At 41.8% G+C, this 27,267-nt stretch overlaps 1 protein-coding gene across 5 annotated transcripts in view; it reads left to right on the top strand.

The window, feature by feature from the left end:
• Nucleotides 1-27,267, top strand: part of LOC117563062 (triple functional domain protein-like) — a 108,173-nt gene that overhangs the window by 10,784 nt on the left and 70,122 nt on the right. For all 5 annotated transcript variants that reach the window (XR_004571652.1, XM_034241225.1, XM_034241224.1 and 2 more), the window contains exon 2: nt 22,081-22,131. Coding sequence is in view for 4 of the 5 variants with exons in the window: in XM_034241225.1 (XP_034097116.1) it covers nt 22,081-22,131 (51 nt within the window). In the remaining variant the exon portion in view is untranslated. The remainder of the gene's footprint in view (nt 1-22,080; nt 22,132-27,267) is intronic.

The following is a 27,267-nucleotide window of genomic DNA, read 5'->3' as shown; positions in this document are numbered from 1 at the left end:
CGCGTATATGCTTCATACACTGAAGTAGTGCATCTCGGGTCTCCCAAACCGCGTTCACAGTTCTGCTTTTAAAGTTCCATCTCACAGCCGGTGGCCGTGGGATGCGTCTCTGTGTTGCCTCTGCAAGAGCTGCAACACGTTTTGGAGCACCGGAGAAAAAAGTGGAAAAAGCAGTTAGATCTGCAAAAAACACCTTCAGGATGCTCATCCTTGCTGAACACAGTTGCTGCAGGGTCAGGTTCAGTTGGTGGGCGTAGCAGTGAACAAACTGAGCGTTTGGGTACGTCTCCTTCATCACCGTCTGTACCCCCGCGCACGTTACCGCTCATGACGGCCGCCCCGTCATAGGTCTGAGCGATTAGCTTTTCTTTCAGCTTCAGGGGTTCCAGAACAGCCTTGATGCTGTTAGAGAGACCTACACCAGTTTTGTCCTTTACTTCCACAAACTCCAAAAAACGCTCTGTAACTGTGAGGTCAGGCATAATGTATCGCAGCACAATCACCATTTGCGATTTACAGGAGACATCGGTTGTCTCGTCGGCCTGAACGGCAACAAATGATGTGTTGTCCACTTGCTTGGCTATTTCCTCCCTGTACACATCATACATGCAGTCCAAGAGTTCATTCTGTATGGTGCTTGATGTCCCTTTGAAAACAAGCTGAGCTTCGTAGTGCCGTTGAAGCCTGGAATCGCCCTCACATTGTCTCGAAAATTGACCTGAATATCCCTGGATTCAGAGAGTCCGCCGACTCGTTGTGGCCCCGCAGTGCTGTCTCACATTTCCCACACAGTTTAATACAGGTGATGATCCGACCAAGCACGTACCTGTTTTCTTCCACCTTCCTATTATGAGAATCAATGCCGCGTCTGTAGGCGCTGTCAATCTGAGCTGCAACATTCACCCTTCCAAGTAATCCCAATTTTACGGCATTTTCCAAATGACTGTTGCTGCTCTCATGCTTCATTGTCCTCTCCGAAAGATGCTTTAAGTCCTTGTAACCTGTCCTCGACCAAGTACCTTGATCTTCACCAAAAAGCAGGCAAGGAAAGCAAAAGAGGGAATTCTTCTGGATGCTCGCCGTTAGCCATTTCTTTTTAGCAAACCACTCAGCGTTAAACCCACGTTTAACTTTGCCCGCAGTCTGGACCATTTGGAAATCCGGTGGATGGTGGGCACCGAGGCGCTTTACCTCCAGTTTCTCTCCGAGACTAAGTGTCTCAAATGTGTGCTCCAGTAAATGGTCAACTTCATTCATTTTCTTTCAGTTTTTTACTTCTTTTAATCGCTGGTGATGTTAGCTATATGCTGCTCTCTCGTCTCCTCTTCAAACTACACGTGACGTTTCGCAGCACTGCACACGTGAGTACTTACAGCCAATCAATTCTGAATTATGTGAGATGACGTATGGTGGGGATGGGAGCACTATGCCCCTACGGTCATTATTTTTTTGCCACACACATTAAATAGAAAAATACTCTGAGCATGCGCAGTGTAGTTTTTACAATCACCGTTCACTTAGACTGTGAGAGGGAGGGGCAGGATCGGGTTTTGTCCCACATGGCTCTAAACAGCTCAAAACGGCACTCTAGACACTAATTAGAAGAACACAGACTAAAACAGAAATGTACAGACGAATCAGATTATTAAACATGACCTTAAAATATATTTTATATGTTTTTTTATTTATTTTTTAGTATTTTTTTGTAATCATTATTTGTAATACTTTCTTCTGACACTAGGTGGGGCTGTGCCCCACCTGCCCCTAATGACCCGCCGCCACTGCTTGTGCAACACAAAGATACTGCATGCGACGCTGCTACCGTAACGCAAACCATTAAGGAGCAGTTGCAAAATTACAACATCGACCTGAACGACGTAACTGGCGTCCATACAGATGGGGCAGCGGTTATGACTGGAAGAGAAAATGGGTTCGTGGCGCGTTTTAAAAGGGAAAACCCAGCCATCGGTGGCACATAAGCTAAACTTGTGTGCCCAGCAGGCTGCTGTGGCGATACCATCCCTCCAGCGCTACCAGAGGACGGTGGGCAGCATCTATGGATACTTCTCCAACAGCAGCTCTCGGCAAGCACGGCTTAAAGAAATGCATGTCATCCTGGACACTGATGACGTTCAGCCTGCTGTAACCTCAACGATCAATGCGCTGTGAGCCATGCAGATTGGAGATGAAGGCGGCCCAAAATTCCAAGAATTCCTGGCCAACATTGCGGAGAAAAACGGCGAGATGTATTTTAAGGGAGAAAAGATAAAGGCCACCAGGGCAATGCGGCAGGCCGTGGATGGTGTAAGGCAGCGCTTCCTCGACACCCTCATCCAGAATATTGAAGATCGTTTCCCCGACATCGGCCTCTTTTCCGCTTTTCGCATATTTGACCCACGGTGTCTGCCACGGAACAACACTGAACAACACTGAACGTGCGCGATTTGGACGCGATGAGCTGCAGACCATCCTGGATCACTTGTGCCCAGCGGGACGGGAACCTATCGTTGACACGGACACCTGCAGCGCAGAGTGGTCACCTTTTTAAGGAGCTGGTCCATGCAAACTACAGCAAAAATTCCTTCCAGGAGTTGGTGAAGATCATGGCTACACAACATGCTGGCTTCCTTTCTGAAACCACAAAGCTCCTGGCTGCAATCTCGGTCATTCCAATGAGCACGGTGCCGTGCAGACGTGGATTCAGCATTCAAAATCGCATAAAGACCAAGGGCAGGGCAAGAATAAAAGCAGAAAATCTCGACTGAATCTGCATTGAAGGACCACCCATTGAACAGTTTGACTTCTACAGAGCCCTGGAAAAGTTTAGAGTGGAAAAACACTGCTGCATTTTCCAAGGACCATGCAAGGAGCGGTGTCCCTGCCGGCAGCGGTGATTTTATACAGGTACATTATGTATCATGTAACTTACGTTACTATTGTCTTGTGTGTGTGTGTAAAGAGACAGTATATAAAAGTAACGGTGCAATTCAAAATTGTGTGTGTGTGCATATATACGTAAAGCGATAGTATTTATAAAGCAATAGTATATCTCTTCTCCATGTAAGGTCATTACCATAACAAAAGCTTTTCATTACCGACATGCTCTGTTCATTACCATAAAACTTCCTTAATAAGTTAATATTTTGATAGGAATATGGAAAACCTTCAAATTTTCATTTTGTACAGGAAATGTTTGGTATGTCTGTTCATATTTTAAAATTGTCTTTTTTCAATCAATTGTACAATTTACACCACAGTAAAAGTCAATGTGTGGAACATAAAATTGTGTTACGGTAATGAAGTTAATAACTAAAATTATTATATTATTCTTAGTGGTGCACGATAATTATCGGTCCGATATTAGGAATTATGACGTCATCCCGATAAACCCGATAAAAGTATTAATAGCCCCGATAATATACAATATATTTTTTGGGTAAGAAAAAATACTGCGGTGTGGGTGGATTGGGATGATGGGCGCTTGTTTTTCACTCGGCTCCTCCCGTTTTGCCAGTACTGTGGTATTAGTGGTTTAGGAAGAGGGGAGTTTTTCACAAATCCAGCGCTCCCTAACTGGAGCTGTGACGTAAATGGTGTGCGACTGTGCGGCCGTGAAGCCAGGACAGTAAACAAACATGTCGACTCGTCGGTAGTATGGGACTATTTCAAAGTTCCAGAGTTAGATAGTTCGCTTGCTATTTGTATTAACAAATGCAATGCAGAAGTTCCACGAGGAGGGAAAAAGGCAACGAGGTATAATACTTCAAACCTGATTATTCACCTGAAACATCGCCATCGCTATGATGGTGTGTTAAAAGCGTACGAAGACGCCTGCGCTGCTAAACTAGCAGCGAATCCAAAGCCAGCTGCAAAGGCACCGGGCTTTTACCTATCGACGAGGCTTTTGAAAAAGGCAAGAACTTTATTTGGGAAAATAAATATGGTCACTTTGAAGAGTCAAAACTGTTCTTGGCTTTGTTTTGTTCATAGTAGTAATGCCCATGTCATTTGCTCACTACTAGTCTTTTTTTTACCACCATGTGTGCAAAAACTACAGGTACATTTAATATATATATATATATATTATATTATTATCGGTATCGGTCTTGAGAAGCAGGAAGTTATCGGTATCGGTATCGGTTTCAAAAACCCAATATCGTGCATCCCTATATTTACCTGAATTATTACACTATGTGACTACTTGTGACTATTGGCAGCAGCATACGTTAAAAAATAAAATGCCAAACATTTACTCAAATATTTAGTTATCAATTGAAAATGTGTTACGGTAATGAATTTATTTGGTCAATGACTCGTTAAAACTCTCTAAAAATGTGTTTTAAAACATATACAGAACTTTTCTTTTACTAGGGCTAGTTCATTTAGTTGATACTAATGAGAAAAATAATTTTCAAAATCTGCATCGAACTGTTTTGGCTCATGTTACACCAAGTTCGTGAGAATCACCCATTTGGTAGATAATGCTTTTAACGCAGACTGACGAGACCAATAAAAGGTCTTTTATATGCAATTTTACACCATTGTATTTATCTAATCAATTGACAGTCTCATACATCAAGGAAGATATTAAAGGGAAGGATCTTTAAAGGATGGTCCAAATTGGTATTTGTGCAGATACTGACCGTTTTAATGAATTGATACTTTTAAGATAAAAACAGAGGTAGAACTGCGCTGCAAAAAAGTGTCGGAGCACAAAAATCTTCGCATTGGAAAGAAACATTTAAGAAGCTCCAGCTGAGTCATCAGGGGGTAACTCTTTTGGACACTCAGGCGTCATGTGCTCTGCAGTACGAGGGGCTTCATGATAGTCAGCCTCTGTTCTGTCTCAATTGCTTTTCACACTGACTAATGCCCCTTTCACACCAGTGCTTTTTCAGCTCCTGCTCGGAGCTGGAGCCTGAAAAGCGCCGGTTTTTCCTGTTCACACCGCAGCGGCGCCAGCTCTTAGCTCCGGAATCCGGTTCACTTCCAGCTCCAAAAATGTGTCGGTCTAGAGGCAAGAGCTTCGGAGCTAAGCGGTGGCGTCGCTTACGTCTCTCTTACGTCGAGGCGTGCAGGAAATTAAACCCACCTCCCCTGAACATGGGTCGACTGTCATGCCTGCCTACAAGCAGTAGTGCTTATAAACACACTTTATAAAGTCAGGCAACACTAACCAGGCTTCGTGTGATTCTGTTTATTTGTACCTTACTTTGACCATCCGTTCACTGTTATTGATCATTGTGGAGAGAGGCAGACGTTTTGTATTATAGCAGCTATCGGATGGAATCAATACATGGGCTGCACAGGTTGTCGTGTCCGACTATCACAAGTAGAATCATAATAAAAAATACGCCGGTAAAATGTGCCTGTAGAAAACGGTTTATGCCACAATAGAATAGCAATAGCAAGTAGTAATAGCAAGTAGTAGTAGTAGTCAGTTTAGCTTCGGTTGCTATGCTAACATCACCCATTTTATACCAGAGAAACTTTCATAACAGCGTTGTGATGCCAAACGGCATCAATTCAGCTGCTTGTGTGAGTCGGACAGTGAATACTTTAGAGCGGCCGCTGCAGTGTGAGCTAACGGGAGAATAAACTCCTGTGGAAGAGCAGTCAACACTGCAGCGGTCGGTAAATGCCGCAGAAACACATTAATAAACAATGAACCACGGCACTCTGGAGAAAAGCATAAGGTTGGTGAAGTCGTTATTTAATTTAATCTGGCTTTGTGTGATTAAAAGCAACACGATCATCGACCCGACGCAGTTCTCCGTTGTTGTGAGCGCCGTAACGCCGTTGGAAAGCAAATCAGCGATGTAAACGGTGACGTCATGACGCAGCAGCGGCAGCACCAGTCGGACTCTGGGCGGTGTGAACAGAGCGGGAGCAGAAAAGGGAAACCGGAGCTGAACCAGAAAAGCTCTAGCTCGGACCTAGAAAGGGAAAAGCGCTGTTGTGAAAGCAGCATAAGTAACTTCTCTATTGTACAAAAGACACGAGCAGATTTAATAAATGGAAGCCAGCTGGAGGGAAAGATGATGGTTATGAGTGTTTAGTCTTTTATTTAGCCAGGCAACAATGAATGGAAAGCTCGGGTAAAAAGCTTTTTTAGAAAGGGCTGGAGATGAAGATGAAAAATGGGTATATGAAAAACCCTCTGCTCTAACTGTTTCCTTTATTGTGGCATAAACATATGATGTTTAATTTAGAAAGCCATTCAACCCATAAAATGAAGCACAAATACTCACTGAACACATGGTAACAAGATGAGCCGTGCAGGCATCATTAGTTTCTCAGATCATCATGTCCTTATAAACACATTTTCTGTCATACACTCACATTTCTGTAGAGAAAATGGCTAAACAATGGTAAAGAAAATAGATCTGTGAAGAGTAAATAATTTAAGTTGCTCTCATTTTCCCATGAGAAGTTGTGTAAACGCATCCTCTTTCTCATGTCTAATAACAGGTGCATGTACATTAAAATTTAAAGGCAGATTACAGCTAGCCAAGCATGCCAAAACTCCCCCCACCCATCTGCTATGTGGGAGGGAGGATTGTGATTTTCTTTTTGTTTTTTGTTTGCATTCTCATCTGTTGAAGGCCATGGTAGTGGGATCCAAATGTTGGTCAATCATTAGCATTCAAACCCAGAGTTGCCAGACTTGGTTTAAAGAGAAGAATGACATGGCAGATCAGGATAAGAGCACGTAGTCTGAGACGTATTTATTTTTGAAATGACAGAAACGACCTGCTCGTAAAGCTTGGAGAACCTGTCCTGGTTTCACTAATACAGCAAAAGCAGGACCAGCACATACATGCAAAAAGCTATTGATCTCACTCAAACGAAATTGGATTAATACCAGCGTTTCCGCGTGGGGGCGTCTTGCCGTCATTTGACGCCCTTATTCAGCTCGGAACGCCCTGAACTCGAGCCGAGGGTGTCCAAAAAAAAAAAAAATTCGAGAGAAGATCGAGTTTTTATCGCTTGAAATGACGAAAAGGAAAAAGGACAAGGACATCTCTCTGTTGGAGGGGGCAAAAGGAGTCTGGTGGGATTATAACTGCGAGCGCCAGAGCCTCGCAGCGGCGAAACTGAGTTTTCGAAGCCGAAAAAGCCGGCTCTAAAGATCCCGAATTCCGATCACTAATACTTAAAGAGATAGTATATAAGGGTCAGCTCAATTCAAAATTCACGGCGTGACGCCCTCTCAGCCCTGGTCTGGCGGAAACACTGATTAATACAACTGATTCAGCACTAGTAATTTAGCTTTAAGCTTTATGTTAGCAAATAATTCAAATATAGGTATTCGTGGAATCCATTTTAAATGTTAAATGATTGATTAAAGCGCCTTTTATTGTTAAACCCGATGAGTTTTTCAGAAACTTCATTTGTATTCAGTTGACTTTTCTTGGAATACTTTTGGTTGAATGTGTTCTTTTCTAATCTGATGCCAAGTTTGCGCAATATATCCTCCTGCTCAAGGCATTTGCTGCTAATGCGTATCATTTCACAGGCTTGTCAGGACTGGGCATCGGGGTCGTGTTTACTTTGGCATTAAAATGATCCACACTGTTTAGTGGACATAACATTGAAATCTGTAAACCACAATCTACTAATATATATAATGCAGAACAGGTAAGATTCAGTTAATGAAGTTAATTGTTAATTGATGTAAATAGAGAAATAGCTGACACAAATACGTTTTTTGGGGACTGCCATGGTACTAAGACACAGATTGGGGTCCAAAGCAGAAATGGTCGGAAAACCTGACCCACAGATATCTGGTTAGTCTAAACACAAATCTTTCAATCAGGACAGGGCCAGAGAAGCCATTAAGTCAAATGAATGACAGAGCTTGAGTCCTTTTGTAGCCCGAAGCATGTATGATGTCAGCGTTATACCACAGTAATACAACCCTAAACCAGAACAAAAAGCACCGGATTGCATTTCAGGGAGAAAAACATTCACTTCCCTGTCAGATGCTTGCAAACAAGTTTTGTGTCTCTCTTTGTTAGTAGATATGTTATACATGGTAAAGAGCGTCCTGTAACAGTTTACCATGAGTTTTGTGTATGATTTGAAAAGGGACATATCAATTGATCCTCTGTGTAGCATACTTATGCTGCAATAAAGTCATTGCAGAAATGGGTTAACGACGGTCCCCTATTATACTGTTTTTCATCAATATATCATAGGTCTCAGATATATACAAAACATGTCTCTGAAGTGTTTGGCTCGAAATACCAAACAGATCATTGCAGCATCCCATAATCCCCTCTGTTTCAGCCCTGTTTCAAAAGTGCTGATTCTCTGTCTGTTACTTTATGGCGCGTTTCCACTGCAGCGTGGAGCTCGCTTTAAGCGTGCCGAACGTGCGGGGCCCGTTTTTGGTTGCGTTTCCACTTGGCCTAGTACCGGCTATCGGGTCCTAATTCACAGTTTTTCTGGCCCCATAAAATTGTGGTTCTAGGGCCAGGAACAACCAGGCTGAGTCGGGCTGAGTATGCTAAACTAGAGAGAGAATCGCTGGCAAGGGGGCTACAACTACAACAAGATGAACATATTTGACCGTGATTTAATTGTAATACACGTTTCAAAATTATGCCCAAGTAACAACATACTGATACCGGTTAGTAAAAACCATGAATTAATGCTTTGACAAGTCTGCAGACAGACGGCAGGCGAAAAACCTTTTAAAATGCGTGTTGTCTAAATGGAGATCGGCTAAGCTAACGTTGTAAACGCTCCGACCGTCCACACTCACAACAACGGCCTATACAGACATAAATAAACCAGCGACTGTATTCGCCATGACAGTCTGTGGTTTGTACTTGTTTAACTTTTGTCTAGTTTCTGAACAGATATGAGGAGCTGTGAGCTCTGAGTGCTAAGAGCTAACGGCTGTGTTGTTTTTCTGGGGCTCTCATTGAAGATGACGTCACGGCTCCACCTACACTGTGTTACTATAGATACTACCCCAGTTCCTAAACTGTAATGAAAATGCGCCATAAAGTGAGCCAGTCCTAACGAGGCCTAGTCATACCGAGCGAGGCCGTGTAGTGGAAATGCGCCATTAGATGAAAATCAGGAGCCACTCCCCACGCCCCTCTGAGAGATATTTGGTTAAAAATAACACAATGGTGCTCTAGGAGGAGATTCAGGTGATAAGGTGGGGGGGGGGTTACCTTGGTTGGTGATTGGCTAATGGTTACACAAGCCAAAACATCGTTATGACATCACAAAGTGGCCAAAATCTGATCAGCTCATTTCAGACAGGTTTTTATATAAATGGATCAGAGCGAATCTTTTTTCCTGAAACTTTCAGAGTCTCTTTCCACAGAGGGGACACATGTTTATTTAGAAAATACATGAAAAAGTGGATTTTGCATTAGAGGTGACCTTTAAATTATATTTCCATAGATACATATGTTACTATTAAACATGTATCACTGAGAATACAATATTTTGATGCCAGAGAGTCAGTATTTTATAAATAATCTAGTGAGCAGATTGCAGATCGTCTTAAAGGGTAGGGAGTGTGTGGGAAAACAGAATGCCCAACGACTGTTTTTAATAACAAATCTGCTCATTTAAACAGAAATACTGTATATACAGGGTTATTGGAAAGCAGAGCTATGCACCAGCAGCACAAGCCCCTTACCCTGTTGGTGTGTGAGTTGTGGTGGGATGTTGTCAGCTCTAACAACATTAGGCATGTTAGAGGTGAGAGTTCATTGGATTACACAGGTTGACCTAATCTGATCTGGTGTTTATTCTCTGGGATTACTTTGTGTGTTTCCCTGTAAAGGCGTTGAGGTAGATTTGCACATGTTTGCACACATGCACACAGAAAAACAATACTTTTATTTAATACTTTGCTTTAAGGAATATCTACTTTCCCCTAATCCCTACGCAACAAGGTTAAAGGAATCGTTCTGCATTTTGGGATGTAGCCCAAAATCCGACCACTTTCCTTTTCAAGGGAGTATTACAAATAATTGCCCTTTTTTTAACATTTTAAACTTTTTTAACGGATTGATCAAGACATTATATGGATGTGAGTTTTAGATGTTCTGGTAGGTGGATTTTACTACCTTCAGACAGCGCTATGCTAACTGTTTTTATCTGTTTCCAATCTAAGTTAACCATTATGTCTTATGGCTGTGGCGTAATTTTTAATATACAGGTATGAGAGTCGTTTCTCTTGAGAATAAATTAAATGGTAAATGGACTGTACTTATATAGCGCTTTATCCAGTCTTTACGACCCCTCAAAGCGCTTTACATACTACATGTCATTCACCCATTCACACCGAGCAGTACCACTTGCTCTAGGACCTAACATTCACACACCGTTGGCCATCGGGAGCAACTCAGGGTTAAGTATCTTGCCCAAGGATACATCGACATGTTGGCTGCACGGGCTGGGATCGAACCCACAACCTTCTGGTTGAAAGACGACCGCACTCCCTCGCAGCCACAGTCGCCCTTAAATTAATGAAAGGTTACATCCCAAATCTTGAACTATTCCTTTAAATATTGTGCATACTCAAGCTTAATGAAGTAGAGTATACAATTGTTAACACTTTCATCAAGAAGTATTTGATCAAAGAATAAGCACAAAACTATTATGATCTTTCTTAACCAACTTTCAGGACTTAGTTACATATAAACTAAGTGCAATGGAGATTTTTGGGAGGGTATCAAAGACAGTATTAAACAATAAGGCTGTGTATACTTTTGAGGCCCCATTAACAGTGTAATTCAAAGAAGAATTATTCATAATAAAGACTCTTTCTGTAGATAGTATACATGTTAAATCCTGCTTTTATGTACAGCAAGAAAGGCTCGGTTGGCAGTCTAATCACCATGGTAACAACAGCCACCATGTCTTCTGGGTCTTTACTAACAAGCCTATGTAAACTGGGTCGCCAAAGACACGTGCTATCATTAAAGCTTTCACACACACACACACACACACACACACACACACACACACACACACACACACACACACACACACACACACACACACACACACACACACGTTTCCACCCTGACACAGACTAGATAAGACCAAAGGTCAGCTGATAAGAGCTCATATGGACGTTCCCTTTCTATGGTCTCGATGTGGGCCATTGAGTTGAATGGTGGATCGTATGTACACGTGCTGCAACCCTAATTCACCTACAAATCACATAGCTGTCAATCAGAATACTCAGGGCAAGCAGAGCCTTTACAAATAGGAATTTAGAGATGAAAAGCATTGAGGGGCAATTTGCTTTGGCTAGTAATATTTTTGTGCTGATGGATAGGTATTTAAAAGTATAATATAATAATATCAAATTAAGTCTTTCAGTCAATTAACAAGGGCATTTTAGCATTAGGATGTTTGTCAGATGTGTAAATAAGAGTTTTTGGCTTGTTCAAATTCCCTCTCAGGAGCCATTTTAACACACACATGCGCGCACACATACACACACAAACCTCTCGCCTCTCTGTGTCTTAAAAAGTAGCATGCCCCACTTTTCCCTCTCATCTGCTGTGCTCTTCGTCAGTAATCTCTCCGGCGTGATAGCTAATTGGTGTGAGCTCGGGGAAAATTTGCCGCCCCACCGCCGTCTTTATGAAAACAAGCTGGAACGAGAGAGGGAAAACCGCGGAGGGGGCAGAGAGGAAAATAGAGGGAAGATGGAGAAGGAGGAGATGGGAGGTAGGTCGCGAGGGAGGCGGGGTACGCAGGTTTACAATTGGCCGCGAAGTCACGTGTGCTGATAACCATTTTCTTAACGCACTCTTGTAAAAGGAGCATAAACAATAAGCCTTACAGTGAGTGAATGATTTTATTATCCTCTCAGAGGGAAATAAGGAAGTCTATTCAGCTCAGGTGGACGGGAGAAAGTGAAAGACGGAGCGAGAGCGAGACCTTGGAAAGATAATGAAGGGAGGAGGAGTGTGCCAAGCTGTGTTAACTAAGTTTCTATTGGTTCATGAAAGAGGTCGGTAAAATAATTGAATCAGCTTGTAAATTGATTAGGATCAGTGTGAAAGATTTGCCAGAATGTTCTCCTATTTTGAAAGTAGAAAGCGACACGCAGAGAGATTGAACCAAACTAGGACAAGTCCTGAAAGACCATTGTACTCCATTTTTCTTTGGGTCTCCAGTGCATTCAAAAGTGCAATCTCACCGTTGCCCTCCCCATCTCGCTCACTTTCTCTTCCTACTTTTCTCCCCTTTTCTCTCTTGCTAAGGGCCGGAGAACTCAGGGAAATTGATCCACTGTAAACCTCACAGTCAGTAGCCTTTTGTGTCCCAAAGCAAAGGCTATGGACCACTGAGTTCCTTGAAAGGGTCCTAGTGGGCCAGAGAAAAAAAATTAAGAGCAGTTAAAAGCCATGGTCTTTGGTACTGATCTTTAGGGCAGAGCCAAGCTTTTCCAAAGAGGGATTCTTTTGCACCTGGGATCTCAGAGGAGGGCAGATAACCACATGGTTGGACAGAAAAATGTCAGTTTTCAGCATTAGGACTGAAAACAAGGAGTAGTATTGGTTCAACAAAACAAAGCGTTTCACAGTTAGTATTTCTTGTCCTATCGAAAAGAAGAATATTGATGTATTTATCTATCATAGACATAGTGAGTCCGCCAAGTGTTAATCTCGCAGCTGTTTAAGATTTAGTCTTCCTAGTCTGTTTATCTTTGGATGAAACCGGCTGTGCCGCATTTCCTTGCGTTTTGGTACTGATGTATTCAGTCTTTAACTAGAATGAAGAAGAACTGGCTAGATTCAATAATCAATCACTTCAGGGTTACAGAGACAAACACTGTGACTGTCGGACCAAACCGAACGCTTGTTTGAGTTCAAGAATGACTGACTGAATGTACGCTAACTTGCAGAAACAATCATTTTATAATGCCATGACATCAAACTGTGTTTAATGTGGATTGGCCACTTCTGACGGATCCGCTAAATTAAGATCAGTATCACAGATCTGGATCCGACATGCCGGATTGCTTCATCCCTAGCAAGGAAAAAAGCAAGTATATCATGGTCCTAAGATGTGGTTAAAGAGGCACACTACAATTCGACAGCGTTTTTTATTAGATTTTAATGTTAGAGTCAGGCTGCATCCAAAGTGATATGTTTTCTTTTTAAAACACAAAGCTTTTGCTATATACACACCCAACTACCAAAATACTCCAGCTTTCTCAAAACATCTAAAATGACGACTTTTGAAAACACTGCTCATGCTGTCTTGCTGAGTTCTAGTCTGGACAGATGGTAAAAGAGACGTTTTAAATGATGAAGCAGACACCTACAAATGCTTCCTTTTGAGTCTCCTTTCCTGATTTATCACACCCCTGTCACACAACCTTTCTCCTGAATAAAACATCAGCCTTGACTAATATTGGTAAATGTAACATGATGAATAATAAATTACAAGCAATTTTGTTGTTTTAGCTAGCAGCTGTTGCGCTGTTGGATAGATTTGCATCAATTACCCTGTCCTATCAGCCCTACATATTGCACATGAATGCCCAGATGACCTGAAAAACAATTCTATATGCGATTTAGGTGTGTCAGTATGGACCACGACTATTTCTGAAATGATACCAAAATGCTTGATAGTTTTTGCTCAAAACATTAGTGTGGTTGAAGCCTAAGAATCTGACCGGGACTCTTTCTCTACCTGTACCTCAACACTTTTAATCAAACCTAGTTAGCTGTGAACTGCTGACCATCATAGCCGAACTATAGCAACGAGAGGAGCCCCAGTTGCAGAAAAAAATGGCTTCTATAGAAATCAGCACAGATCAATTTCACCGCTGTAATCGCCTTGTTTGACCAAGAGGTTATCTCTGGGAGGTGAAATACCAACTTATACAGAGATAACAAAAACACAAAATTATTTTATTATCATCTGAAGTTCAATATTTCCTACCTCTTGACATCCTACAAGTTTCACTCCCTCCACTATTATCTTACCACCTACAGTTTTTACCTGGCACCAACAAACTCTTAAAAGGGCGATCCCTCAGGTAATATATTGTGAAATTTGTTGTTCATGGCCCTTTGCTAAACCCCTACAGCAGTATCTACTCACTCCAAAGACAGCCTTGACAGCAGGGGTATTGCTCATTGTTGTTGTGCCTCACGCCTCATTTTAGTCAGACAATAGGTATGTTTAAATGAAAGAGGGTCTTTCCTACTGGCGTATGAGTCAAACGATGAGTGTGCCTGCCGAGAAGGGAAAGGCAGGGGCCCACAGAAAGGGTGGTCTTGTGTTAACGTGGGCTCAGAGACAGAAGCAGTGTGTGTCGGGACAAGAGGGAGCTGTCTGCGGAGGGGAACTCAGTTTGGGATACAGTAAAGCTAGTGTTCAGCAGAGCGGAGGTCTAGGTGAGTTCACTGTAAGAGTGTTTTGGAGAGGTGGGATGTGTTATGGGATTGTGACCGTTGCATTTTAGTTCCTCAACGGTCGTTGGATGTGTGTCTGTTTATCCAAATAGCTAGGCTGACGTTTTTAGTGGTGGGCTTATCCTACTATGGTCTGCAACAAAATTGTCTCTGTGTTTGTCTTTGCACATTGTGTTGCATTGTTGGAGAAGCCTGTGACCTAAGATTTTCAACACATAATGACTCTGTAGCTATGTTAGTTTGACAATAAAGAACCTTGAACCTTGTTGTTGAATTCAACCTCTGCGTTAACGGTCCCATCTCAGAGGAAAAGTCTCCATTCACAGCTAATTTGTATGCACACATACAATGCATTTTATCTCCTTTTTGTCCATGAGTGTTTGACTTCTGGCTAAGCTACAACTCTGATTGTTTACACTGCGATAAGATGTGGGCAACCACTACTGTAGTCTGGTATTACAATGTTGCACACTGCGGCTTAAGTGGACATCTTTGGCATTACAAATATGTGAAGTATGTGGGTGTTTGGTCTTTCTCTTTCCTTCCTTTTCCCTTCTTTTCTTCTTCATCCCATTCCTTCTCTGTTAAGTTCCCAGGTAAACGGCATTGGAGAAAAAATCCTTTGAGATCGTTGCACTTCACTTCCTGTGCCATGTTTATATGATCTTTTTCCTTATAAACATGAGCCCCTGTGGCATTGGCAGTTGTTGCCGGCAAGTCTGCTCATGTATTGTGTTCTCTGATGCTATATGTTCATTAATGCAAACAGCTACCAGCAAAAATATTGCCAAATCATAGCTGTCTATTAAGTTGATCCTAGTATCCACTACAGAAGGGAACCAATTGTCAAGTAGTGGAGCACACACATCAACGGGTGGGGGTGGGGGTTACTGCGGAGCGCGATAGCAGAGCGAACAGGAGGGGTAGTTAATCGATCGCAGATGGCGTCGTGCTCGCGGATGGATAAAAAAAGATTAAACCTAAATGGGTCGCGAAATATACTTTGGCAGCCGTTAATATACCTGGGTGGCCCGCCCAAGTAAAGTCTGTGTGGGGAAACCCTGCTCTTTTCTCTTGCTTCTGAAGGTCAGAGGTCATGGCCTGTTGCATAAGAAGCTAGACGTGTTGAGTTCTTAGCAAGGCAGATACTTACTGGTAACAAGCCTTGAACCTGGACCCTCCAGTTAACAGACACGGACAGTCCCCCCTATTTGTGGCAGTTGGCAGCCATACACATTTATGTCAGATTGCAGTATTTGGAATGAAAAGTTTCCCATGTGTTCCTACCATTCACATCAGCGCTGTAACTACTTTGCTACGTGAACACTTTCCCGATCGCCACAATGAAAGATTGGAGAGTAGTTGCCTCACGTCGGCGTTCCCAGAGTTTTGTCTTGGCAAAAAACAGATCATTGTTCAGTGTCTTGGCTTCTTAAAATCCTTTAAATCTGTTTTTTAAACTGGACTTTCTGGATTGTTTTGTTTTACAGGTGCCTAACTGCAACACACACCCACTAACACAAGGGCGGATTTTAAGATCCAATAGCCACTAAGTCCATTTGTCAAGTCAGTTAAATCCAAATGTAATCCATGTTTCTATTTGGTTAATCCACAGTATCATTTGACCCACATACAACTTGCAGTCATACAAGAAGTCTTTGGTTTCCGTCTATCAATCTGATATAGCAGGAATAAGTTGGATCACACTTCTTTGAGCTTACAAGTGCAAACATGTAGGCAAGAGGGTTGTTGTTTTCTGATGCAGTCAACTGAATACAGAAGAGGTATCAACTTACATTTGTTGAAGTTTTACTTTTTTAGGTTTGATTGTAATTACAGCATGCCAGTCCCAACTAAAAAACAACAGTGGAAGTCCAGACATTTACAACACAAATGTTTGAGTGCAATGTCAACAGATTTCCGGGTACTTCCAAGTAGGGCTGGGCGATTTTTTCGGTTTTAACGATTAATTTGCATTTTTACTTTCCTACGGTTTGTGAAATGGCTGAACCGAAAAATCGCGATTTAAAAACATTTCTAGACTCCGCAGATTTGTTTTGCTTTAAGGGACTCCGTAGTAGCTTACTCTCTCACTTTCCAGAACGTGCACAAAACTCAGCCACATTGCCTGTGACTACCCGATCTGCAGCTCTGTGTACACATATATCACTTAAATTATTCAATACATCCTTTGTACTGAAGTATTCAAGAGTAAATAAAGTATAATATAAATGATTTGCTGTGGCCAATTGTTTTCATTGCATTTACAGACCCGTGTAAATCTCTGATACCACCCAATTGCATTGACTTGCTTGTAGAACCACGCTACACAAAACAGATAGCAACACCTATACAAACTATTTAAAAAAAAAAGGGGCTACTGTATCGACCTATATAAAGTATATAAATATTTTTTTTTCTTTCAAAATACCAAAAATATCTTGCATTTTAGCCATGCCTCATTTCGCTCCATTTGCTTTTTCCAGCGCTGTTTTTGCAGGGGGCTGATTCTGTGAGCTGCAGCTGACCACGCCCCCCTGCAGGAGAGGGGAGCGTGCTCTGAGATCAGCTGCTGGGCGGTCTGTAGAGGGGGAGGAAAAGAGATCTCCGTCCTCCGTGTTTTATTCTTATAGAAGTAAGAAGAGAAGTAACGGGGCAGAAACCCTCCTTTTTACGCAGCAGCCCATACATAGACATCAAACGGCGACACATATTCAGTTGGCAGTTACTTTGGCATTAGGGCAGGGATATCTAGATACTTCCCAAGGTCTGACATCATGAATTGTGCTACTTTTAAAGCAAGCAACGATGTTTTCAAATCTGTAATCAAAAAGCTCCTCAAAAACACTATCGAAGCAGTTCCTGCCGTTGCTACGTTAGTTCAAACGGTAACAACGGACTACTTTTCTTAGCGGATGCTTGTCAATTTAAATCAATACATAAAACTATTTTTTAAGTCAATAAAATCATTTTCTAAATCCATAAAAGCATTTCAATTAATATTGAGTCATGTCGTTACTTTGTTGAGAATGTGGCCATGTGTAATAAGCGGGATGATGTGCACATTGCATAATGTGCCTTCAAGCCGATCTAGATCCCTCCGCAAAAAAAACGGCTCGTTCGCGGGCGAGAGCCGGCTCCCGTCGTTCACTTAAAAGAGCCTTGGTCTGGTTTGTTTAGAAAAACACAGAAAAAAAATCGAGGTTTAAATCGAAAATTGTCCATTAGTTAGAAAAAAATCGCGATTTTATTTTTAGGCCAAATCGCCCAGCCCTAAAGAGTGCTATAACTATTGATTTGCATGCGTGTAGAAGTGGATGCTAAATTTGTCACAACTGATGCCGTGTTGGGGTGTGTCATGTTGCATTTTATTTTAGGTGTGTACATGTGAAGGTATACTTGTAGATACTGCCACATGTTGTACATATTGGAAAAACAATCCTGATTTGAGTCAGTTTGCCAAAAGCGAGTACATGATCCAAAATAACAAAAACACATAGAAACTCTGTATCGTTGTGTTCAAAGATTAGTCGATCAACACAAAATGACCAAATGTTTTATTTTTGCAAAATTATCAGAAAATACTTTTTGAAGCCTCATGCATGTACATTTCCTGATGTTCACTGTCGATTCTTAGTTTTTGGATTAGAAAAATACAACTTGGACTATGAGAAACTGGGACACGTTTCCTTATTTCTGACATTTATAGATCAATCAATGTTTATTTATATAGCCCAATATCACAAATGTTACATTTGTCTCAGTGGACTTTACAGTTTGTACAAAATATCAGTATGACAATACGACACCCTCTGTCCTTAGACCCTCACATCGTACAAGGAAAAACTTCTGAAGAAAACCCACAGTTTAAAGGGAAAAATGTGAGAAACCTCAGGGAGAGCAACAGAGGAGGGATCCCTCTCCCAGGACGGACAGACGTGCAATAGATGCCGTGTGTAAATTGAAAAGATAATACATTTGCAACATAGGTAGTCCAAATGTTTGGAAATGCATGTGTGTATAATAGGAAGATGAATCCACGAGGATATCCATCCAGGACCTATGATCCAGGACCACAGCCACGACTCAAGATCCAGGACAGAGGAGCGCAGGATCATCCATGACTCCGGATCCCGGCGTATACAGACACCAAAAAGAAAGACATTTGGGGAAGCTGGGTTAATCGGAACATGAGAGTACACAAGTATAGACAGAGAGAAGGAAGAAGTAAGATGTCCCCCGACAAACTAAGCCTATATCAGCAAAACTAGGGGCTGAATCTAATCAGCCCTAACTATAAGCTTTATCAAAAAGGAAGGTCTTAAGCGCACTCTTAAAAACGGATAGGGTGTCTGCCGCCCGAACACAAACTGGAAGCTGATTCCACAAATGTGGAGCTTGATAAGAAAAGGCTCTGGCTCCCATTGTACTTTTAGAGACTCTAGGAACAACCAACAACCCTGCATTCTTGGAACGCAATGCCCTAGTAGGACAGTAGGGTATAATGAGTTCTTTAAGGTAAGATGGCGCCTGCCCATTAAGGGCTTTGTAGGCGAGAAGAAGAATTTTAAATTCTATCCTGTGTTCTATAGGGAGCCAGTGTAAGGCAGCCAGAACAGGAGTAATGTGGTCCCTTTTCCTAACTCTGGTTAGTACACGAGCTGCAGCATTTTGAATCAGCTGAAGCGACTTGACTGACTTCTTGGTACACCCTGATAATAAAGAGTTACAATAATCCAGCCTTGAAGTAACAAATGCATGGATTAGTTTCTCTGCATCGTTTTGAGGCAAGATATGCCTGATTTTTGCAATGTTACGTAGATGGAAGTAGGCGGTCCTTGAAATTGATTTTATGTGGGCGTTAAAGGATAAATCCTGATCAAATATAACACCAAGATTCCTTACAGTCTCACTGGAGGCCAAATTAATGCCATCCATAGTTAATATATCCTTAGATAATTTGTTTCGTAGATTCTTCGGGCCAAGTACAATAACAAAATTTTATTTAGATGATTAATTTCATCAGGCTTGATTGATAAATATAGTTGAGTATCATCCGCATAACAATGAAAATGTACAGAATGATTCCTTATAATATTGCCTAACGGAAGCATATATAATGTGAACAAAATAGGTCCGAGCACTGAGCCCTGTGGCACTCCATGGCTAACTTTGGTTTGCGTGGAAGATTCATCATTGACACGTACAAACTGAGAGCGTTCAGATAGATAGGACCTAAACCAGTCTAAAGCAGTTCCCTGTATGCCAACTAAGTGCTCTAGTCTTTGCAATAGGATATCATGGTCGATAGTATCAAATGCAGCACTGAGATCGAGCAAAACAAGAATAGAGACACGTCCCTTGTCAGAGGCTATTAGAATGTCATTTGTGACTTTAACCAGAGCTGTCTCTGTGCTATGATGTGTTCTAAAGCCAAACTGAAAATCTTCAAATAAATCATTGTTTTTTAAGTAATCACACAACTGTTTTGCGACCGCTTTCTCAAGAATTTTTGAGAGGAACGGAAGATTGGAAATAGGTCTATAATTGGCTAAAACCTCTGGATCGAGGTTGTGCTTTTTAAGAAGCGGTTTTATCACTGCTACTTTGAATGATTGTGGAACATAGCCTGATAATAAAGACATATTCATAATATTTAATAAATAAGTGCTAATTAATGGAAAAACTTCCTTCAACAGCTTAGTTGGAATTGGGTCTAACATGCACGTTGATGGTTTAGAAGAGAGAATCATTGAATTTAATTGTTCAAGGTTTATGGCTGAAAAGCATTCTAGTTTACTATCTAGTGTAATATTAGAACTTACGTTTCCGGGAGCTGTTGATAACACTATACTGGTCAAAGATCAGAAGAATAATCAAAGAAATTGTGCAGACTAATCGATAAATAAAAAAGTCTATCTCTATAGAGCAGTGTTTCTCAAACTTTTTCATACCAAGGACCACTTAACCAATAAAAAAAACACTCGCGGACCACCTAATTCCACAAATATCCAAAAACACCGTTTTTTACAAATCGCCTGAAAATGGTACAAACAAGTGGCCACATGTGTGATGAAGGTGTTTATCTGGGCTATATCATGCAATCGAAAGTGAAACTTAAGCTCGCTCCATTGCGGAGATATTCCCGCGAGAGTGCGGAAAACTTAAATGTATTTATTTATTTCAAATGTGAAATTTTACCAATATACTCACGGACCACTAGGGGGCGCTCACGGACCACCAGTGGTCCGCGGACCACACTTTGAGAAGCACTGCGAGCTATGGAAGCAGTGCATCAATCCTAAACTGCATCTACTACATGTTGAATAGGTCTTGTTAAGTATAGAAATCGACCTACGTCTTCATCCATATTGTTAGATACTTGACAGATCCTATATAGTAGCTTCCCTCTGCCTTAATGCCGTGCTCCGTGGTGTTAAACGGGAAGGAGTGAGCCTGATTCGGAACAGAGGCAGTGTGTTTCACTGAGTCAGCCAGTGCAGCGTCCAGCTTGTTTACATGTTGACAGCACATGACACTGACCATATCTTCTTCTCAGTCACAGCAGTCTCTCTCAGGCTATAGGCTCCATCAATGGGCTGATTGTTGCATCCACTGAGAAACCACTGGGCCTCGGTCATGAGGTATAGGGTGATGAGAAGATAACTTCTGCATGCATTGGTCCAGCAAGACATGTCCTATTAATTGATGGTACATTGGTCATATAAACGAGTGATTATCGTTGTAGAGGCTAATAGTAGCTAGTTTTTCTAACACCAGTTGTATTGCTCATAAGACTGTTTCTAATTAAACTGTTTCCTGTGCTTATGAAATGTTGATACGTTGGCTTTTTGTTTGACTGAACAAACTACGGTTGGAGAGTTTTCCATATGCCAATACGTAATGCAATATAACTTCTCTTTTTGCTGTTTAGCAATGCAGCAGATTTCTGGCAGCTGGTACAAACTTTTTTATTTTGCCACGCCAGCTGCAATGTCAGCCTGATAGTTTTTGTCCTTAGGGGAAAAATACATTAACAGCTATTGAATAGATTGGAATACTATTAGGTGCAGACATTCATGACCTCTTCATAATGAACTATAATGACTTTTATGATCCCCTGACATTTTATGTGGTGCGTTTGTACATTTTTACACTTTGGTTTGTTCCCAAATAATTCCAGTGAAACTAATAACAATACCTTTTGCATACGTTCTACTTGTCAATGAGCAAATATTAGCATGATAACTCACTAAATTCAATTCAAGACATTTGTTCATCTTAAATGCCTGCTTAATAGTATGTTAGCATGCTAATGATAGCACTGCCCAAATAAGGCAACACACAGCTGCTAACATGACCATTTTCTCTCATAGTTTGATGTTTTCTTAGCATATTCATAATAGAATGTTCTTATTTTGTTGGATCTTAAGTGTCGGCAAAGCAGTGGGACTACTGGTTAGTGCTGGTAGTACTGTATTAGTGGATATCAAATATGTTTTTTTGGCACAGTGAATTGAACAGCATTGTAATAATGCCCCAAAGTCATCAACAGATATATTCCTGTTAATGCTCCTCTCCATTGCTCCTTATGATGTTTTTATTCACAAGCTCTATCTCTTTGTTGGTCATAAAAATCAAATGTCTGTTTTTACAGATGGATCCCTCCCTAAAGAGCCAAAAGGAGATGTATCGAGTCAGATAGCAGGTAAGACAAGCATAAATAACCAAATCTACGCAATCTAAAGTTTGCTGCTGTTTTTCCATCCCTCAATGTCGGTTTTAGTTAGTGTGGCAATGGTGGAGTGTGCTTTTTACACACACACACACACACACACACACACACACACACACACACACACACGATTAATATTTCAGTGTTCCCGTTGACAAAGACAGGTCATTGTCATCGTGATTTTTCACATCTCACTGACAGCCCCCCCCCACCCCTCCATCACATACCCTATTTCCCAGCATGTGATTGGCTACCTGTGTCTAGCACCCACTCTCCGTAGCGACAGCAGACTCTCGTGGTGATGAGATAACGATGAGTTCAGATGGAAAGGTTCTGTAGCTTTCATTCTCTCAGGATTGTTTCCAGCCTTATTTCTCAGACTATAATTTGGTTATGGAGTTGATTTGTCCAGTTGCTCCTGCTGTATCGTCCATTATGATTTAATCACCCAGCTTGCCATTAGCTCATCCTAAAATGACCTTTCCGTCTCAGTCACACTTGACATTCCTGTTGTTTCAAGTAATGTAATGATGGTTTATTCCCGAAAATAAAAAGATTTATATTTGCTCCCCTCTGATGTGACATTTAAAGGGAGCCATATGACCACTTTAGTATAAGATTATTACTCCCGCGTGCTTCAGGGGTATGTTTAATCTTTAATGGACAATGCCTTCTACTATGAAAAAGAGACACAGAAAAACGTTTGACTTTCAGTAGCTTTGGTCCATAACTATCAGAAGGAAACCCCTCCAACCCTAGATATAAAAGAGGGCAGCGAGTTGGCAGGTTGCTCTGGTGCCCGAGGGCCCCAATGAAGACAGCTCTAGCGCCTGCAGAAAAAAGGAGATGAACAAAAAAACCTGAATGCAATTAAATCTAGACAATACTTGGCTTCATTGCCACTGATCAGCTTGTCTGTGCAACACTGTCAGGGCAAGTGTGTTTCTTAGCTTCCTGGTGCTTGCCAGTTATCACTTCCTGGGTTAGAGGGGGGGGGGGATTAGGCCTGTCCATCTGTTGGCCTGGACTCCTCAGCCACTGGTCTGACTGGGCAGCTGAAGAGTGGGTTGCAAGGGGAGGGGAGCGGTGCAGTTATGTAATACATGTAAATGCCTTTGGACCTTGACAGATGTGCTGGAGAATGCTTTTCATGGAGTTGAGTGTTGTGAGCTCGAGTATTTTCATCCTCGTCCGTCTCTGTTTCACTAGTCAAAAATATAGCTCTGCTGCTGAATTAAATATGTGTGAATTTTGAGTGATCAATGCATTCTGCAAGCTGAGATTTCATTTCATGGCTGCCTCCAGATGGCGTATCCGTGCCGATAGCTCAAACTGAAAAAGGCTTGCTGTTGGCTTTAGACGGTGAACTGCAGCCGGAGTCAACAGCTGAAAACAAGACTCGAAAACTGAATCTCAGCTGGTGACGGAAGGGAACTGTGGAAGTATTTACAACACTCAAATAGAGTTGTTGTTGTTGGTTTCCTGTCTTTATCACATTTCTATATAAATCTTAGAGTTGCCAACAGTGCTTTCTCTCTGTATCGTCACGGTTTGTCTGAATGACATCAGGTGGCATTAAAAGACCCAGACAAATGAACTCTTGGCACCAAAAACAGGCAGTCTTTTCTCTCTCTCTCTCTCATTCTTCCCTCCTCCCTCTCTGCTACTCCCCTGCTGTGTTTGGGTCACTGGGGTAACCCTGGCCTGTTTCTCCGCTCGGTTAGCCTACCCTGCTATTAGAGGTCTGGACGGATGGAGAGAACAAAAAGAGGCGGAGGCAAAGGAAAGATGGTGTGTTTCCCAGGCATAAACTCAGATTTGGGGACAAAAAATAAGAAAATGCGAGGAGATGGAGAGTGGAGTGGACTGGAAACAAACACCCAGGCTGTTTAATCGCTCACACTGTCAGCTCTGTGTTTCTAGATAATGATACCCAGTTTTCATCGACGCAGCCTGATTTTCAATGCAGCAAGTACTACACAAGGTTCAAGGTTCTTTATTGTCAAACTAACATAGCTACAGAGTAATTATGTCGTTGAAAATCTTAGGTCACAGGCTTCTCCAACAATGCAACACAATAATACAGATAAGCAGACAATATTAAAACAATATTAAAGTATATTATATTAAAAGTAATACAGAAAAGAAAAATAGTTTTCAAAAAAGTCTATACGAGTCTATACACAAACATCACTTTAAAAATGGCACCTTTTCGATCATCTCCAGAGGAATTATTGTATGGGTGTTAAGTATAATTGTATTCACAAGTTAAGGAGTGTCAGGCTCTAACATATCCTGCCTCCTTCTGCCTTAAACAGCTAGTTTAAGAGATGTGTTATGCAGTTTAAAATGCTACCCTAGGGAGACTCAACCTGAATATTTAAACCTGATTTTCTTTTGAAAGAATCGGAAAATGTCTTTTTTTTGGCACAAATGGCAACTTAAAATACGGGTACTGAAACAATAGGGCGTAATTACCTGTTACTTGTTAACCAGTTACTCACTTGTTGTTTCGTGTATACAGTGGCAGAGCCGGTGCCAGCTGTACCCACAGTAAGGGCATTGTTAGAGTAGCACAGCTATGTCGGTTCAAAACAGCCAATCAGATTAGCCCCTCTTGTTTCATCAATGTCCGTGTGCAGCAGCCAATCAAAGCTTATTTAATAGGAACAAGGGCGGGTGGACAGCTGCCAGGGAACACACAAGACCGTTTAGCTGACTGTTTATAAAAACACAAAGCACTAAAAAGCAGCGAGTCAGATGAGAACATTATAAAGAAGTAAACATAATAGGAGAATGGAGTTGATGAACAGTGCTGTGATCACCGATAACATCCTCAGTGTCTCAGCCTCTGTTTTCTGACACAATAAGTGACACCTGCCACATTCTAACATTTATCTGTAATCGTCTGCTAATTTTTAGTTGGCGGGATTGTAGCCACATGTAGTAATTACAGAACCACAAATACAGGGGGTTCATGTTTTTAAACTGCCTAGGGTGTCGGAAAAGTGTGTAATGACTGGAAAATGAATGCGCTCAACATGACCAGCGCCAACTTCCAGGCACAGACAGTAGCACTACATGTCTTTGTACTGTAAAACGCATCCAGGTTAGCAGCGATTTACTGACGACTGACCGTTGATTCTCTAACCGTGGCAGGGCAACCGTAACCAGGCAATTATCTAGCTTTTGATTTCTCTGCATGGCAGCTCTCCAACAGCAAAAGCACAATCACATGTTAATCAGTGTGTCTATCTAGTTTGATATAGCATTCGCTTGTCCATTCGCCTGCAGTAGTAACCCAACATTAATCCAAGTGTAAGGAGCATTTAGTTTTATGAATGTATGGGTTTGAGTATGTAGACTGGCTTTAAAAGGTATGTCATGTTCGATAGTAGGATCTCGGAGATATCTGTGGGTGTTTCTCAATGTCGAGGAAGGCTGCTCCAGAGCCACTATTTCAAGGATGCTACGTCATCGAGTCCCGCGGACGGAAATTTCGTTGCGGGAAATTTCGAGGCTGCACATGTGTACTCTCCACGGTCTTAAAATCCCCACAATGCTTTGCGCACGGACCAATTTCCAAATCTTTGGCGGGGCCTCGCATATGACGCACACATGCACACCGGTTGGCCTGTTCCACCATTTTTCGTTTTCTGAGGCTAGGAAGGATTCTTGCATCGCTTCCGAAGGACCTGACTCGGTGGGACTTGTCCTACCAAGGAAGCGTCCTCGACATTGAGAAACACCCAGTAACATCAGTAGCCTTAAGCTTAAACAGCGCAAAAACAGCAGCCTGTTTGTCTTAGGGTTGGGAGATATGTAAAAACTTTACAACCCTAGTATCTCCCCGTTCTGAAATCAAACAACTCTGAATGAAACAGTATAATCTCCTAATGTTATAATTTTGTTTACGGAATACATCTATTGAAGAGAGCATGTCGATGATTTAAAAATGATAATTTTCTAGTATTTTTTTTATAGTTTTATTCTAGAGTTGTAGTTTTAGAGAAGGAAATGCCTCTGACATGGGTATTGAGACCCGGTACTCAATTGGTGCGGGTACCTGATTGGTCAGTACAGGGATACCGAGTTGCAGGATAAACCGTGCCACTTTTAGTATTTGTTTTACGTTACGTCCTTGTGATAACGTTTTTTGAACCATTTTTTAAATACTGAGCCTCATCTCCCAGCAACCTGAACACTTAACATTTGGATTATAGAAAAAAAATGTGCTTGCATACATGAGTTTATCAATCTCTAATGTCAAAATCAAGATCATTTCAGAGATTCCCACAGTGAAACATTAATAGATTAACTAAGCATGAAGTCAACTGAAGCTACACTGGCTCGCTTTTTTTTCGGTCAGAGCGTCTTTGATCAGGATGTAGGTCAGGGTCCAAGTCATGGACGCCTATTCCTGTCCACTCCCTCAGCTCCAAGGAATCCCTGCCATTCCCACACATCCCTCAGTGAGGAATTTCTGGCATGCTGTGAATGTGGGAAGTCCAAATCATGCAGCGTTGCTCACACATGTGCACGGTGTTGGTTTCCCTAGACCCATAACAGCTGGTTCAGAAACGATGCGTCCAATTCAGCTGCTGGGGAGCCATTATGAGATTACGCCTGCATGTAACTGCTCTTTAATCAGATAGTGAAGATGCTCCAAGTGTGTGTGTGTGTGCGTGTGTGTGTGTGTGTGTTCTTTTTGTGGCATGTTGGCACCTTTTTCCCCTCCCTTGGCTGACTGACCATAACAACCGTCCATCTGTCTTAGTCCAGGCAGCTGTTGCATTCTCTTGGTGTTTTTCAAAAGCAGATACACACACACACTTCGGCCACTCCTTGAGGTATTTGTCACATTTGTATCTCAGGGTTAGTCTTGTAGCTGTGTTGTTCAGTAATCTGCTTTGTATGACGCCCATTTGACCTCTCGGAGGCCCCTAGAAGAGTGTTGACATATTCTGACACCTACGACCCAGTAACAGTCCTGACCTTAATGACCAACTGACCGTGTTGCGGTAGTTTTCACACAGCAAAGGATGACGGACATTTCTGGCCTTTCCCTCTCATCTGTGTTGCCCTTTCTCACTGAGGGGAGTAGCCATA

The sequence above is a fragment of the Gymnodraco acuticeps genome, unplaced genomic scaffold (assembly GCF_902827175.1).
Source record: "Gymnodraco acuticeps unplaced genomic scaffold, fGymAcu1.1, whole genome shotgun sequence".
In the NCBI taxonomy this organism is placed as follows: Eukaryota; Metazoa; Chordata; class Actinopteri; order Perciformes; family Bathydraconidae; genus Gymnodraco; species Gymnodraco acuticeps.
This window is presented reverse-complemented; position numbering and strand designations above follow the sequence as displayed.